Source organism: Carlito syrichta, unplaced genomic scaffold, assembly GCF_000164805.1.
Source record: "Carlito syrichta isolate Samal-C Ts95f unplaced genomic scaffold, Tarsius_syrichta-2.0.1 Scaffold313283, whole genome shotgun sequence".
NCBI classification, from domain to species: domain Eukaryota; kingdom Metazoa; phylum Chordata; class Mammalia; order Primates; family Tarsiidae; genus Carlito; species Carlito syrichta.
Window position 1 is genome coordinate 154076 of NW_007257379.1, and position 16029 is coordinate 170104.

Here is a 16029-nt window from a genome sequence, read left to right on the forward strand (position 1 = left end):
AACCCGCGGGCTCAGGCAATACACTCACCTCAGCCTCCCAAAGGCACGGGATTACAGGCTAAGCCACCGAGCCCGACTCAGGTGATCCTTCTACTTCAGCCTTCCAAGTAGCTGGAACTACAGGCATGAGCCACCATGCCCAACTAATTTTTTTATTTATTGTAGAGATGCGGTCTCACCAAGTTGCCCAGGCTGGTCTCACAACTCCTGGGCTCAGGCATTCCTGTCATCCCTGTATTCCAAAGTGCTGGATTTACAGGCGTGAGCCACCGCGCACGGCATCCTTTTCTTTTTTCTTTTTTTTTTTTTTTTTGAGTTGGAGTCTCACTCTGTCACCCAGACTGGAGTGCAGTGGCCGCTCCCGTCCCGGCCACTGCAGCCTCCACCTGCTGGGATCCGGTGATCCTTCCGCCTCAGCCTTCCAAGTAGCCGGAATTACAGGCACGCACTACCATGCCTGGCTAATTTTTTTATTTATTGTAGAGATGAGGTCTCGCCAAGTTGCCCAGGCGGATCTCGAACCCGCAGGCTCAGGCAATCCACTCACCTCAGCCTTCCAAGTAGCCGGAATTACAGGCACGCACTACCATGCCTGGCTAATTTTTTTATTTATTGTAGAGATGAGGTCTCGCCAAGTTGCCCAGGCGGATCTCGAACCTGCAGGCTCAGGCAATCCACTCACCTCAGCCTTCCAAAGCGCGGGATTACAGGCTGAGCCACCAAGCCCAGCTATCCTTTTCTTTTTATTAAACACTTAGTCCTCAAGGAGCAGGAAGAGGAGGCATGTCAATCTTCTTTCTTCAGCCCTTCCTCTAGAACAGTGCTGCTTCCAGAATTCTCAGTGCCCAGGCAGGGGAACACCTGTCATTGATCCCTGGAGAGGCATGGGGGTTTTAGTCACACTGAGTTTCTCCTGGCTATTCCCTGCTTTCTCATTTCCCTGCCCAAGTTCCTCTCCCTGAGTCTTTACTACAGCAGCCTTCTTATATCCCCATTTGTATTCTCCCCCTTTCAAACTCAGATGGTTAGGTTAATTTTATAATTCCTTTTGTCCAAAAACCTTGAATGACATTCCTACTGCCTTTGGTGAGAGGCTAAGGAATAGCAAGTAGGTTGTCTCTCAGTTGCCAGCTTCTGTGGATTGGGGGTGACAGATGGAACCTGTGTTGAGGAGGTTTCTGAAGCTTTTTCAAAGGCACCACAAGAAAACTGCTGAGAGAGATTTGTGTTATATGTCTTAGATGTGGGAGTACAGGGCAGTAGCATGCATGCCAGGCATCTGTCAACCCTCTAGACTGAGTTTTTATCCTGGGGTCCATTAGAACTTTTTTGAGTGTGAGTGTGTGTGTGCGCGCTCCTGTGCACTTCTCTGGAGAGAAATTTGACTATATTCTCGAGAATCCACAGTTCAGAAAAGATTTGTGCCCACTGCTTTGGCCTAGTCTAGCATTTGGGTCCTGTGTAGGACTTGCACATCCCAGCAGCTGTCTGGTTCTCTGCTGTGAACTGTCACCCAGATGGATCTGCCTGATGGTTTCTGAAAGTTCCTTTCCTGCTTTGCAGTCATATCCTCTTTCTTTCACCTCAGCTGGGGTGCATTTCCTCCCACTTCTTTAAACTCTTCCTGTTCTTCAAGACACAGATGAAGTCTGTTCCCTCAGAAGCCTCTTTGATTTTCTTCAGTCTGTCCTGATTTTCTAGCCTTTCTGGGCTGAGGACCAGAGAAGTAAGACCATCCAGTCAGAATGACAGGACCAGAACTTCAGACTCTTAAACTTTCAGAACAATGTGTTGTCCCCTATATCACATGACCTGCTAAATGACAACGAGGAGGAGGAAGAGGAGGAGGAGGAGGAGGAGGAGGAGGCGGAGGAGGCGGCGGTGCGGCAGTGGTGACAGTGGAGATTAAGAAGGGTTCTTAGCCCCTTTGACATTCTTGGCCATAGAAAATTGTTTCCACACGGAAGGAGTTTAACACTGTGTGTGGTAAGTGGCCCCAGACTTTCAGCAGTAGAAATCCTCCAAATTAGAGGTGAGAAAAGAGTTTCTCAGCTTCTTTTAGCACTCTTCCTTCACATTCTGTGCCCCAGTCATACCAAACCACTTGCTGGGCCTTATCTTTTCCATGCCTTCTTCTCTAACAGAAGAGGCTTACTTCTGCCTGTAACACTCTTCCCTCCCTCCCCCACCTCCTTTGTCTGACTAACTCCCCTTTATCCACACATCCCAGAGAGGTCTTTCTGGTCACTGAGACTGAGTTAGGCTCCCTCATTGTGCACCTACAACCCATAGTCCCATTCATAGTACTTATGAGAGGTGTAGTTCTGTGCTTGGAGTGATCTCTCTCCCCCTTGGACTTTGACAGTGTTGAGGGAAATATTAGAACATGATGTTTCTCATCATCCTCCCAAGCCTTAGTTCACACAGATTTTATTTGGCTTGGTTCGTGGGAGCATTACTATGGATTGTGGTACAAGAATGGTGCTAGGACTCAAACCCAAGCTTTTGGACTCTGCCCAGTGCCTGTTGGACTAGAACCCACTGAAGAGTGGACAGCCTCCCAATGCCCCAAACCCCCTCCACCCTTTCTTCATAAGGAGATTCTGTTTAGTTGGTTAATCTCACTCATCTTTTGGTCTCACCCTCTCCTGGCACTGTAGTCTTTGGTTTCATGCTGTCCTTCCGCCTCCTTCCTCTGATTCCTTCCTTGAATTGCTTCCCTAGAGTGGATTCCATGTCTTCTCCTCAACCCTACCCAAATCTAGCACAGGAGCAAGAACATGTTATATTAACTTGCTGAATCAGCCAATTAGACTGTCTTTCATGTTACCTGGAGCCAGGTTCTGTGTAGAGGAAGGATGATGAGGTAAGAAGGAGCCTGGCTTTAGAGTCACTGTCAGCCTTGGTTCTAGTCACTGTGCTGTCCCTGTTAACTAGCTGTGTGGCCTTAAGCAAGTCATTTTACCTCCCTGAGCCTGTTAACCTCATTCCTGAAAAGAGGAGATTATTAGCTCTTTAGGTGGTATGAGGAGTGAAAACTCATGAATGGCAGTGCCTACTTATAGAAGGTGCTCAGTAAAAGTTCCATTTACTCCCTTCTTTCTATCCATTCCCACATGGTAGGGCCCCCTGTTTTGGGGACCCAAAATTCAGACTTTTAATAGTGTATTTTAAATCCTGTGTTTATTCAACAACTATTGAGCACTAATGTGTGTTAGGTATGGGATTCAAGTAGGGCCTGAATCTAGCATTTCTTTTCTTTTCTTTTTTTGAGTTGGAATCTCACTCCATCACCCAGGCTAGAGTGTAGTGGCATGCTCATGGCCACCCCAGCGTTGACCTGCTGGGCTCTGGCGATCCATCCACCTCACCCTTCCAAGGGGCCGGTACTACAGGCATGCACTACGGCGCCTGGCTAATTTTTTTTTTTTTTATTTGGAGTCTCACTCTGTCACCCAGACTGGAGTGCAGTGGCATACTCCCGGCCACTACAACCTCAACCTGCTGGGCTCCGGCGATCCTTCTGCCTCAGCCTTCCAAGTAGCTGGAACTACAGGTGTGCGCTACCACGCCCGGCTAATTTTTTGATTTATTGTAGAGAGGAGGTCTCGCCAAGTTGTCCAGGCAGGTCTCAAACCCGCAGGCTCAGGCACCTCACTCACCTCAGCCTCCCAAGGCGTGGGATTACAGGCTGAGCCACCGAGCCCGGCTAATTTTTTATTTTATTGTAGAGAGGAAGTCTCGCCAGGTTGCCTGGGCTGGTCTTGTACCTGCGGGCTCAGGCAATCCACTTACTTCAGCATCCCAAAGTGCTGGGATTACAGGCTGAGCCACTGAGCCCGGCCCTAATCTAGCATTTCTAACATTCTTTCCATCTTTCCTTAGGTTGAAGGATTTTCAGTTTCCAAACAGCCATAATACAGATAAAATTGAGGAATGTGATCATTTTGTAAACTGAGAACTACTTAGATTAAATGTGTCATTAGGCATTCTTTGCTAAGCATTGGGAAGTTAAGGAAGGGAGAGAGATTGATATTTGTGGAGTGGATAAGTCAAGGAAGGCTTCTCAGGAGAGTCCACAGCCAGGATTGTATCACATAGCATGAGAGGAAGATTCAAACAGGCAAAGAGGTAAGGGGAGAGAGAGCCTTCTAGACCGGGAGTAGGAGTGTCAGGGTATTCAGATAGGTAGGTCCCCTGCTTTTCTAAAAAATCTGGGAGGATAAAGTAAGGGCAAGCTCACTTGAGGGAAGAAGGAAAAGCCTTAGTGGGGAGAGTGGCCAGAGGAACTGAGATTGGGCATTTCATTCTCAAAGGCTTTTATTTACAGACTCGTTCAGCCTCCCTATTTGTTGACTGTGTCACTTCTTCTGTGGTTATTTCCACTCTTATGTTCAAAATAAGCCTTACACTGAAAATATTCCTCTGTCTCTTTTTAGGCTATTGTCAGAAGGTGCAGATGTCAATGCAAGGCACAAACTTGGCTGGACAGCACTCATGGTGGCAGCTATCAGCCGAAACGTCAGGTGAGAGATCCCCTTCCCACCTTTCCTCCCCTGCTGTCTTCTCCAGAGGCAAGGAGATGGATTCAGTCTGAGATGGATTAGACTACACCTGGCACATTAGACTGTATAGCAGATGTGAAGAGGAATGGGGAGAGCCTTCCGGACCAGGGAGTAGGAGTGTCAGGGTATTCAGATAGGTAGGACCCCTGCTTTTCTAAAAAATCTGGGAGGATAACAGCAAGGGCAAACTCATTTAAGGGAAGAAGGAAAAGCCTTAGTGGGGAGAGTGGCCAGAGGAACCGAGATCCCAGCTTTGGATCCCAGCTCCATCATTTATTGGTTTTATTACTTTAGGCAAGTCATTTGCATTACATATAGCAACCAAATGTCTGAAAGCCTGTAGTAAATGGCTAAGTATATGTGTGCAAGTTATCATCATGTTCTCTTTATCCACCATCTATTCATCTTGAGAAATCTGCAGTCACTGTTCCCAGTGAGGGCTCCACTAGAGACTTTTTCTTTGAAGGGTCTGATGGAATTTAGGAAAGATGAGGACCTTCCTTCCCTCCCATTCTCTGAGGTTTATAGCTATTGTGTCAAGATTGAAATAGTCCACTTTGTTGTTGTTGTTTTGAGTTGGAGTCTCACTCTGTCACCCAGACTGGAGTGCAGTGGCCACTCCTTGCCACTGCAGCCTCGACCTGCTGGTCTCCGGCGATCCTTCTGCCTCAGCCTTCCAAGTAGCTGGAACTACAGGCGCGCGCTACCACGCCCGGCTAATTTTTTTGACTTATTGTAGAGATGAGGTCTCGCCAAGTTGCCCAGGCAGGTCTCGAACCCGCAGGCTCAGGCAATCTGCTCACCTCGACCTCCCAAAACTCTGGGATTACAGGCTGAGCCACCGAGCCTGGCCGAAACAGTCCACTTTGTATAGAGAGTTATCTTTAATTCTTACAACCACCCCACAGAATATAGTATATTATTATGCTCATTTCACTGTTGAGAAAACTGAAATGCAAAGAGATCAAGTGATTTGTCTAAAGTCACTCGAACAGCATTTAGAATCTGGTCTGACTACCCTTACAGTCTGTATTTTTTACTCTGTCTCTCTGCTCCCTCCCAGTGCTAGAGCCCAGGCTAGTGCTAGATGCTATATTTCCATACCAGTCTGTTCTGATGTCTGCCCTGGAATCTGTATAATTTTGGAAATGCTGGGATGAAGTGCACATTCACTCTAGCTGTGACTGAGCAAAAAGGAAGCAGACTGGGCACTTTTGTAGCAGCCATTGAAGTTGATGGTTAATTCTTCCAGCAAGCAGATGCTGAAGGATTTTATTTGTCAATATTAGCCACCTTTAGAAGGGTTAGAAATTTGGAGGATTTTATGATATAGGGTGGTTCTGCCTCATACTGGCAAAGAGACTTAGCTGTACTGGAGATATATCTCTCCTTTCTGCTCCTTTATCATGAACTTGCTCTCAGTCACTCAGTTGCCTTGTTTACCCTCTTTAACTCCAAGCACTTATTCTTTAAAAGAAGAATTGATATAAATAGACAGTTGAAAGAGTTAGAATCTAGTTCCCATTTCAAGCCTTACTTAAATTTCAAAATCCCATGGCCACCCTGTTTCTTCATCAGAAATTAATTATTTCTTTTTTTTTTTTTTTGAGTTGGAGTCTCACTCTGTCGCCCAGACTGGAATGCAGTGGCCGCTCCCGGCCACCGCTGCCTCAACCTGCTGGGCTCCGGCGATCCCTCCGCCTCAACCTTCCAAGTAGCCAGAATTACAGGTGCTCACTACCACTCCCGGCTGATTTTTTTGATTTATTGTAGAGATGAGGTCTCGCTGCCCAGGCGGGTCTCGAACCCACGGGCTCAGGCAATCCACTCACCTCAGCCTCCCAAAGGCGCGGGATTACAGGCTGAGCCACCGAGCCTGGCGAAATTAATTATTTCTATAAGCATTTAATAAATATTCACTCTGAGTCAGGCCCTGTGCTAGTGTTTAGAGAATATGCAACAATGGGGAACTCACCGTCTACTGTGAAAAAGAAGTGGGTAAAGAGAAATAATATGTTGTAATCAGTGATGTCAGCAGCGCACACAGAATATGATTGAGGCAGAGGGTGGGAGGGGACTCAATCTGACAGCCGAGTAGCTTTCTGCCATATTCTTTTGAGAATCAAATAAGGTAATAAATGTGCTTCAGGTTATCAATGCTGAGTTGTTGTTATTCCCTGATGCTCCATTAGTTCTGCCATAAACATACAGGTGTTTATTCTACACCCTGGTACTCCATCCCACCCACCAGTCTTCTTCCTCAGCTTGCAGGTGTCTCCATCTGCAAAAATAGCCCGTGGTGCTGAAGGAGGAGGCGTGTGCGCCCTTCTGTGTGTAACATTTTCAAGGTTGAGACTGAATAGGAAACAACACCATACTTAAGAGACTGTCAATTAGTGATCAGATGGCTAGTAGATGTGCTTTTGGGGACACTTTTCTCTGAATCTAATGAGTTGTTTGTTTAACTGATTGCTCTGTCTTTATCCAGGGCTGTTAGCAAATCAGTGATGCTTGTTGAGTAAAGTGAGAGTATTGGCTTGTATTTACTTGCTTAGGTTCCTGGGACTAATTAAGCATCCATTTTGTGCCCTTTTCTTCCTTCCAGTATCCAGGGAGGACAGATTTGTATTGAAAATAGTACACTCTCAAGGTGAATTTATTTATTTTTATTACAGAAGTTTTGTGGCCCCTACTGTTTGTCAGGTACTGGTTTATGTATTGAAATAACATCAGTGATAAGTAAAGATCCCTTCCTATATAGAGCCTATTTCTATACTATGGGTGATCCCTGGGCAGAAAGAGGCATGGACAGACAATAAATGAGTATAATGGATAAGTAAACGATATACTATATTAGAAGGCAAGAAGTGCCATGGAAAAAAGAAAGAGGAGAAGATGTTGTGGGGTTTTTGGTTTTTGTTTGTTTTTAGTTGGAGTCTGGAGTGTAGTGGCACAATCATGGTTCACCACAGCCTTAACTGCCTGGGCTCAGATGATTCTTCTGCCTTAGCTTCCTGAGTAGCTGGGACTATGAGCACGCACCACCATACCCGGCTAATTTTTTGATTTTTTTGTAGAGATGAGGTCTTACTATGTTGCCCAGACTAGTCTCAAAACTCCTTGGCTCAAGAATCCACCCACCCCCAAAGTGCTGAGATTATAGGTGTGAGCCTCCACACTTAACTGAGGAAAACTTGTTAAAAGGGGTGTACCAGGAGTACATTGGTTCAAGTTAGTGGGCCTACTGGTTAAGGTCCATGTGAGTAGTCTTGAAGGATTATCATATTTATATCAGCTCAACCTGACAATGCATTTCTATTTATTAAAAATGTGATGCTGGGTGCAGAGGCTCACACCTATAATCCCAGCACTTTGGGAGGCTGAGACAAGAGGATTGCCTGAGTCTAGGGGTTGAGACCAGCCTGGGCAACTTGACGAGACCTTGACTCTACAATAAATTTTGAAAAATTAGCTGGGCATGGTGGTGTGTGCCTGTAGTTCCAGCTACTTGGAAGGCTGAGGTGGAAGGATCACCTGAGCCCAGCAGGTCGAGGCTGTGATGGCCATGAGCATGCCACTGCACTCCAGCCTGGGCAACAGAGTGAGACTTTTGACTCAAAAAAAAAAAAGAAAGAAATATGCTAAATCTCATATAATCAATCACCAAATATTCCAGAGTCATATTGTCCAGGCATGAAATGCCACTACCTGTGTGTTAGATTTGGATGAAGAGAAGAAAGACGGTCAGCACCTCCTGGTTCAAGGCTGAAAGCAGAAAACTTTCACCTCCTTTGGGATATTGGCAACCTCAGAGCTCTAGAGGGAGATCTGGTCAGGCACTTGCTTAATGTGTTAAGCCTTTAGCGATATAGAATACAGTAGTCTGTATCCTTGAGGAGCTTAACTTGTTGTGGACTTCTATTTCCACATGTACTAATTATTTTATTTAGGTTTTAATGGGAAATAACAGTGCTGAAGTACTAAATTTTAAAAATATGCATGAGACTTATATTTATAATTTATTCTCGCCTTTTATTTCCAAAAAAGTGTTGCTTTGACTTAAATTAAAATACAAATATAAATATACACAGGAGAGTTAAAACTGGACTAAGACCAGAAATCATGTGGGTTAAAGGAAAGATAATTGTATAAGGATTGAACCAGAGATTTTCTTTGCTGAAAATAGGTTTATTGTTTGTGTAAAAGTAATATAGAAAAGAAAGTAGCAGTCACCTGAATTCCTCTATCTAGAGATTGATTATTATATATGTATTATATGTTCATATATAATTTTACATAAATGTGACCGTGCTGTATTCACTATGAATTAAGTAATTTAGAGGAATCGAGTATTAATATAGATGAAGTTTCTTGATGACAAGACAGAAAGACGATATAGAGAATTTTGGCTCTTCAGTTTAGAAGAACTTTGTCCTGCATACCTTTATATTATTATTCTATATATTCAGCAAACATGTTTTAAAAATGTACTGTGTCAGGTGCTGGTATGCTAGGCTATGGGGGGATTCAGAGAATAAGCGGTCACAGTTTTTGCCTTAAGCTTACTTGGACTGCTGACATCAAGGACTTGAGTAATGTGATGGCCATTGTCTTCAGTAGCCGTTCTGCCAAAGCTTTACCAACATTCTACTAAGACAATCCTTTTGCCAGCCGTAGTAACAGCTTGCGTGTAGTACTGACTCAAGGAGCAGTCATTGGGGTCTAGCCATCTTCTCCACAGTGAGCCCTCTATAAACCTCATGCCACAAGGCACTTATTTAGCCTGAGTCTGGGTGTCTCATTCTATGTTGCACTCTGACCCAGTCCTGCTAAAGGCTAAGCCACAGGGTCCCAGGATGATCACTGTGCCTTAGCATAGCCTTCACCAGCTCGTGCAAATATACACAGCCTTCAGCTAAATTCAATTAGTTTTTCCTTAAAACGGGAAAGAAATCCAATTTTACCAAACATGGACAGACGGTGGAAGGCACTTTGATGTTACAACCTCTCAGTGATGCTTTACTTAGTCACAAGTTCATAAGCAAGAAGGCTTAATTACTTGGGAAAACACAGGATTAAAACTGGACACAATGGCTGAGTATCCGCTCTCGGGTGACTTGATTCGAACCCATGCACCCAGTTCGTGTGTGGTGCAAACTTTGATGTGTGCTATGACAAGCTGAAAGTCATGACCCCCTCGGGGAAGCTCCTTCAGATGGCATTTGCAGGATGTGTAGGCGGAGAGGCAGGCCTGTTTGCTCAACTTTGATGTCCAACCAGCCACAGGCCCTACTATTTGCTCTTTCACTGAGGGATGGATTGGGAGCCTCCTACCTTTCCCAGTGGACAATGGTTAGCAATGGAGTGTGACGACTGTTGACCATTCCAGAAGCCTGGCGGACCAGAACAAGGCTTTGGGAGGTGCAGAGCCTGGGGGGCCAAAAGCTGTTTATAGGACAGTCATTTCTCCAGATGTAGCTTTCCTTAACACCTTAGTGTTGGGTGCTTGTAACGGAGATAAAGATAGTCCTGTGAATTTTAGTAGGTACTAAGTACTGCTTGACACTCTATCCAGCACCACTAAGGTGTTTTTAAATTGAAAGTTTATACCTTTCCTATTCCCTTCATTAGAGTATATGCACAGAGGATAGTTTTTGGAAGAAAATTGGTATAATTTAGAGTCTTATAATTTCTAATTCCTCAAAAAAGAAGCTGTCAGGACACATATCTGATGGTATCTACAGCATATAAAGAATTTACAAGTCAGTGATAAAAAGACAACCAATGCAATTTTTTTAAATGGACAAAAGATTTGAGCAGACACTTTACCAAAGAGATGAGTGACAAATAAGCACATGAAAAGATATTCAGCATTGTTAGCCATTAGGGAAATATAAATTAAAGTCACAGGGAGCTATCACCACACACCTACAGGAGTAGCTAAAATTTAGAAAAACTGACAATACCAAGTGCTGACAAGTATGCAGAGTAATTGTCATATATTTCTGATAGAAATGCATAATGGTATAGCCACATTGGGAAACACTGTGGCATTTTCTTGTAAAGGTATAGCATACATTTATCATACAACCCAGCAATATTTGTCCAAGAGAAGTAAAAACATCTGCAAAAAGACCTATATGTCAATATTTATAGAACTCTTTCATAACCACCAAAAAACTGGAACTAACCCAAATATCCATCAACTGGTAAATGAATACAGTTTAAAAAAAAAAAAAGCAAGCTACTCATGCATGCAACAACATAGATGAATCTCAAAAGCCTTATACTAAGTAAAGCTAACATAAAAAGCTACCTACTATATAATTCCATGTATATAACATTCTGGAAAAGGCAGTATTCTAGGAACAGAAATCAGATTAGTGGTTGCCATGGTTTGGAAGTGAGAGGGGGAACATTTGGGGTGATGGAAATATTCTATATCTTGATTATAGTGGAGATTACATGACTATACAATTATCAAAACCCATCAAATTATACATCTTAATGATGAGTTTTGCTATGTGTAAATTATACTTCAATAAACTGACTTTATAAAACCTTTTTAAAAAGCCAACATCCCTCTAATTTAATTGTGACCAGTGACATACTGAGAATTCATGTTTGTAGTGTTAGAATTAATTCACATTGTTAGTGTTCACCTCAGATGTTTTGAATTTTTTTTTTTTTGAGTTGGAGTCTCACTCAGTTGCCCAGACTGGAGTGCAGTGACCACTCCCGGCCACCGCAGCCTCGACCTGCTGGGCTCCAGCGATCCTTCCCCCTTAGCCTTCCAAACCTGTGGGCTCAGACAGTTCTCTCACCTCGGCCTTCCAAAGTGCTGGGTAATTATAGGTGTGAGCCGCTGCACCTGGCCTTGAATTCTTATTGTTGATGATTCCTCAATTACAGTGTTATGGATTCTGATTGTTATTAGGGAATGAAGATTTGTAAATTCACACCATCAGTGATGTCATGAAGTCTAATTACTGATGAATAATGACAAATTCTTACTTTACGAGTATTATACAGTGGGCCTATATAAGCTCACAAAATATGTGATTCTTGTCCCAGCAAGGAGAAAGTTCAGGGTACAGGACTGGGAGTTTGCCTCTCCTGCACCATTCTCTAGGCTCCCATGCAGGAAGACCACCTATATAGGGAGGCCATTGTGATGCTTCAGGAACCAAAGATCCTGAAAGAGGAAGATGGTGTGGGGAGATTCAGTTGGATCTGTTTGGTTGGTTTTGCAAACCTCTACCTCAGAGAAGATGAGAACTGCAAGGCAGAGAGCAGGAAGCACCAGCAGAACTGTTTGAAATTCCCCACAAGAGTCTCCCTCCCTCCTCCTGCCTTTTCTCCCCAAGTGCATTTCATCAGCCTCAGAAGGACCTGTTCCCGGCACTGCCTTCCCTGCTTGGCCAAGGTCCCTGAGGAACTGAGCTAATGAGTGGATAACACGCATTTGCCAAGACCTTCCTGGATGTGGTACCTGGGCTTTGTTAATTTTAAAGTGCTGCCATCCTTGGCTGAAGACCATTTAATTCCCTCTCTCAGCAGTCATTTATTTTTAGCGTGTGCTTATTTTCCCTCCACCTTACTAATAGTAGAGGGTACATTAGACCCTGTTTTTGAGACCTGCAGCCTAAGCCAGGTTGCTGTGCTGCAGGAGAGGTTTTACAGACCTACCTTAGTGGACTGTGATAACGTCACAGGTGTTCTTAGAGCAAAGAGCTAGTGCTGTTTTTGCACCTAGACCACTGGCAAGCTGCCCTGGGAGGCTCTCCTTGCTGACTGGCCATAGGTAGAGCAGGCAGAGTACCCCTGCACCTGTGCTTGAATGTATTCCCTGAGCCTCACCACATAAAGGTCTATCCTGCCTTAGGGGTGTGGAACCTCTTTCTAGGGTCCCCAGCCTATTCTTGGCCTGGCTTTGTGCTACAGCGTAGTGCTTCCTTCTGTCCAAGGAGGCTGGTCTTTGTGCTGTGTGATCCCCTGACTGTAGTGATGATGATGGCTATAGTTGTTTGAGGGTTTTCTGTGTGCCAGGCCTATGCTGAACTGTGTTGGCTCTAATCTTCAGGGCAATCCTGAAAGGGAGGGGGTTATTATTCCTATTTTATAGACAGGGGAAATGAAACTTAGAGATGCCCAAGGTTGTCCAGTGAAAGAGGGAGCTGGAATTTGAAGCTGGGTCTCTTTGAACTCCAAACCTTGGTTCTTTCCACTGGACTACACTGCCTGTTGAGGGGAAGGAGCAGGGAGAAGGCCATGGGATAGATCAAGGGATGCTGGAACCAGGAGTCAGTTCAGCTCAGTCAAGGATTGTTTGTTTGTTTGTTTAAATTAAGAAAAATTGATTAAAGGTAAGATAATGTCATAAGGTCACAACGGACAGGACAGCAGTAAGAGTGAGTTTGCTGTCTGCTAGGGATTCTTGATGACCTACTATGTGCTAGATGATTCTGATAAATCTAAAAATATTAATCACTCTCCTTGTCCTCAAAAACCTGCCTGTCAGAAAAGAGATAAAACAGTTCCCACTTTGGAGAATGTGGCAGAATGTCGTTGGTGCCACAGAGAAGGCCACATAGAGTACCATGGGAGAGATCATGCTATGTAGAGCTGACATCCTGAAAGGAGGCCCTTTCTGAGGTGCTGGACCTTGAAAGGTGCACATGATTTGGTTGGTAATGATGGAAAGTAGAGGGACTGCATTTCTGGAAGAACCATTGTAAGCATAGGCTCACAAAGATGAGAAAGTAAGGATGTGCCAGAGTTAGGAGGAACTGGCAGAGGACAAAAGAGTGTGAAGGAAAGACCTTAACTAGCACTGACCATTATCCTCTCTGTGGGTCTGATAGTCTAGCACAGGGGTCCTCAATCCCCAGGCCATGGACTGACACTAGTCTATGGCCTGTTGGGAATGGGGCCACACAGCAGGAGGTGAACAGCTGGAGAGCCAGTGAAGCTTTGTCTGCACCATTGCTCACATTACTGCCTCAGTTCCACCTCCTATCAGATCAACAGCCATATCAGATTCTCATAGGAGCTTGGGCCATATTGGGAACTGCACATGCAGAAGATCTAGGTTGCACATTCTTTATGAGAATCTAATAATGCTTGATGATCTGAGGTGAATCTCAGGCAGCAATACTAGTGCTGAGGAGTGGCTGCAAATACAGATTAACATTAGCAGTGAAGTTTGACTGCACATCTCCCACCCCCAACCCTACCTCCTGTCCTTGTCTTTCACGAAACCGGTCCCTGATGCCAAAAAGGTTGAGGACTGCTGGTCTAGCATGTGGAACAGTCATGTGCTCTAGAGCCAGACTACTTGGGTTTAAATCCAAGCTCTGCTTTTTATTAGTTTTGTACCTTGGCAAGTTCTTTCACTTTAAAAAAAAATTAAATTAATTTTTTTTGTGTGTGTCAAGGTCTCACTCTGTTGCCCAGACTGAAGTTCAGCAGCATGATCATGGCTCACTGCTGCAGCCTCAGTCTTCTGGGTTCAGGCAATCCTTCCAACTCAGCCTCCACACTTAGCTAATTTTTGTTGTTGTTGTTGTTGTGTTTTGTTTTTTTGTTTAGAGATGAGGTCTCACTATGTTGCCCAGGCTGGTCTCAAACTCCTGGGCTCAAGCAATCCTCCCTCGTCAACCTCCCAGAATGCTAGGATTACAGGTGTGAACCATTACTCTTAGCCACCTTTCTATAATTGTTTCCTCAGCCATAAAATGGGGACAAGTGGATCTACTTTAAAAGGCTGTTTTGAGGTTTAAATGTATAAAAATATGTAAAGTGTTTAGAACAGTGCCTGCCATATAGTAAGCACTCAGTAAAGGTTTACTACTTTAGTTAATAATAGTATAGTGGTGGTGATGGTGGTGGTGGTGGTGGTGGTGGTGCCTTAATTATTGTTACTGATACTACTGCTGCTGATTGTGGATTGCCCCAGAAGGAGGCTAGCGATGGCTTACAGGTGAGTCTACCTTTGATTAAGGTGGGGGAATTGCCTCTCTCTCATCTCATAGGTGACTCAGAAGCAGTAGGGCTTTGGGGATTCTGTTCTCAATTTTTTTCATCTAAGAAGCTGAACCTAGAACATGGGAACCCTGTGCAGGGTACCTTGATGCGGGGCTGGCTTTTGTCCCAGGTGGCCACTTGCCCAGTGCAAGACAGTGCCCAGTATTTCCCAGCAAAGAAGAGCGGGTGAGGGTGTTGGCCAAGCGCCCAGAATACCAGCACCATGCCCCCAGAAAAGTGTGCTAGGCCTGACGTTTCTCCCACTGCTGCTGCTGTGGCCGATTATCTCTGAGTAACAAAGAGTCATTTCTAATCCCATTTGGAATCGTTGCTCAAGATAATCCTGTTTGGTAGTAATGATATTCCAATTCCAGCATGCACCCGTTTCTAGTTTGGCAGACGCATGCCTTGACCTCAGGTAACCCAAGACACTGCTGCCTGGAGAGCAGCGCCAGCTCATTTGCCTAACATGACAGTCTCAGTGTACCCTTCCCCCTACCCTAACTTCAGTGCGATATTCTGTCCTGGGGTTTTGTGTTCAGTGCTATCTTCATGGAGAGTGTCAGTTGAGGAGAATGTCCAGTGCTCATCCAGTTCAGCTGCTTGGGGAAGGGTGTTTCATTTCTAGGGACTGTGATATGTTTCAGTCCTGTATCTCTTCTTTAAAAGCAGCTGTTCACCTTTGATGATCCAATAGAAAAATAAAATATTAAAAAGGGCCAGGCATAGTGGCTCATGCCTATAATCCCAGCACTTTGGGAGGCCAAGGCGGGAGGATTGCTTGAGCATAAGAGTTTGAGAGCAGCCTGCACACATAGTGAGACCCCATCTCTACAAAAAATAAAAATAGAAAATAAGGCAACGAGCTATAAGCTGCTTATTTTAGTAGGACTGCCGGACTCATGGGTCAGGGGTATATATGTATATATGGTAGATGTTTCTGGGTTTCAGCAAGATATTTGGCTGTCTCTCATGATATCCACATGAATAAAATATGATGTTGAAAATAGTATACTCAGACTAACAAGTGGTGAATGCCCTGGTTTGTTGTTTATATATGAATGGACATCAGACTGGAGAGCAGACTTAAGTGGTGAGCCAAGGGACTCTGTCCTATGTAATATTCATGTCACTCATTTCATTCAGGTTATTGATAAGTGCCAACAGATTACATGAAGTTTAAAAAGGTGCTAATATATTGGAATGAGACTGCCTGAGTTTAAAACCTAGCTCTGCCTTTTAGTAGTTCTTAGTTTCCTTATCTGCAAAATGTGAAGAATAATAGCACCTACCTCAGCATAAGGTGGTTGCAAGGATTAAAATGTACATAAAACCACTTAGTGCAGTATACTAAGTGCATGTAGTTAGTACACAATAGATATCTGCTGCTGTTATCAATAGTATTGTTTTCCTTTTCTGTTTTTTTTTTTTTAGTTGG

General features: G+C 44.2%; 1 protein-coding gene across 4 annotated transcripts in view; it reads left to right on the forward strand.

Moving 5' to 3' along the window:
- Window positions 1–16029, forward strand: part of CLPB (ClpB homolog, mitochondrial AAA ATPase chaperonin) — a 160797-nt gene that overhangs the window by 27356 nt on the left and 117412 nt on the right. For 3 of the 4 annotated variants that reach the window (XM_008070282.2, XM_021718690.1, XM_021718691.1), the window contains exon 3: window positions 4440–4526. The exons of the other annotated variant lie outside the window; for it this stretch is intronic. In XM_008070282.2, the coding sequence (XP_008068473.1) occupies window positions 4440–4526 (87 nt within the window). The remainder of the gene's footprint in view (window positions 1–4439; window positions 4527–16029) is intronic. 4 annotated transcript variants of the gene reach the window in all.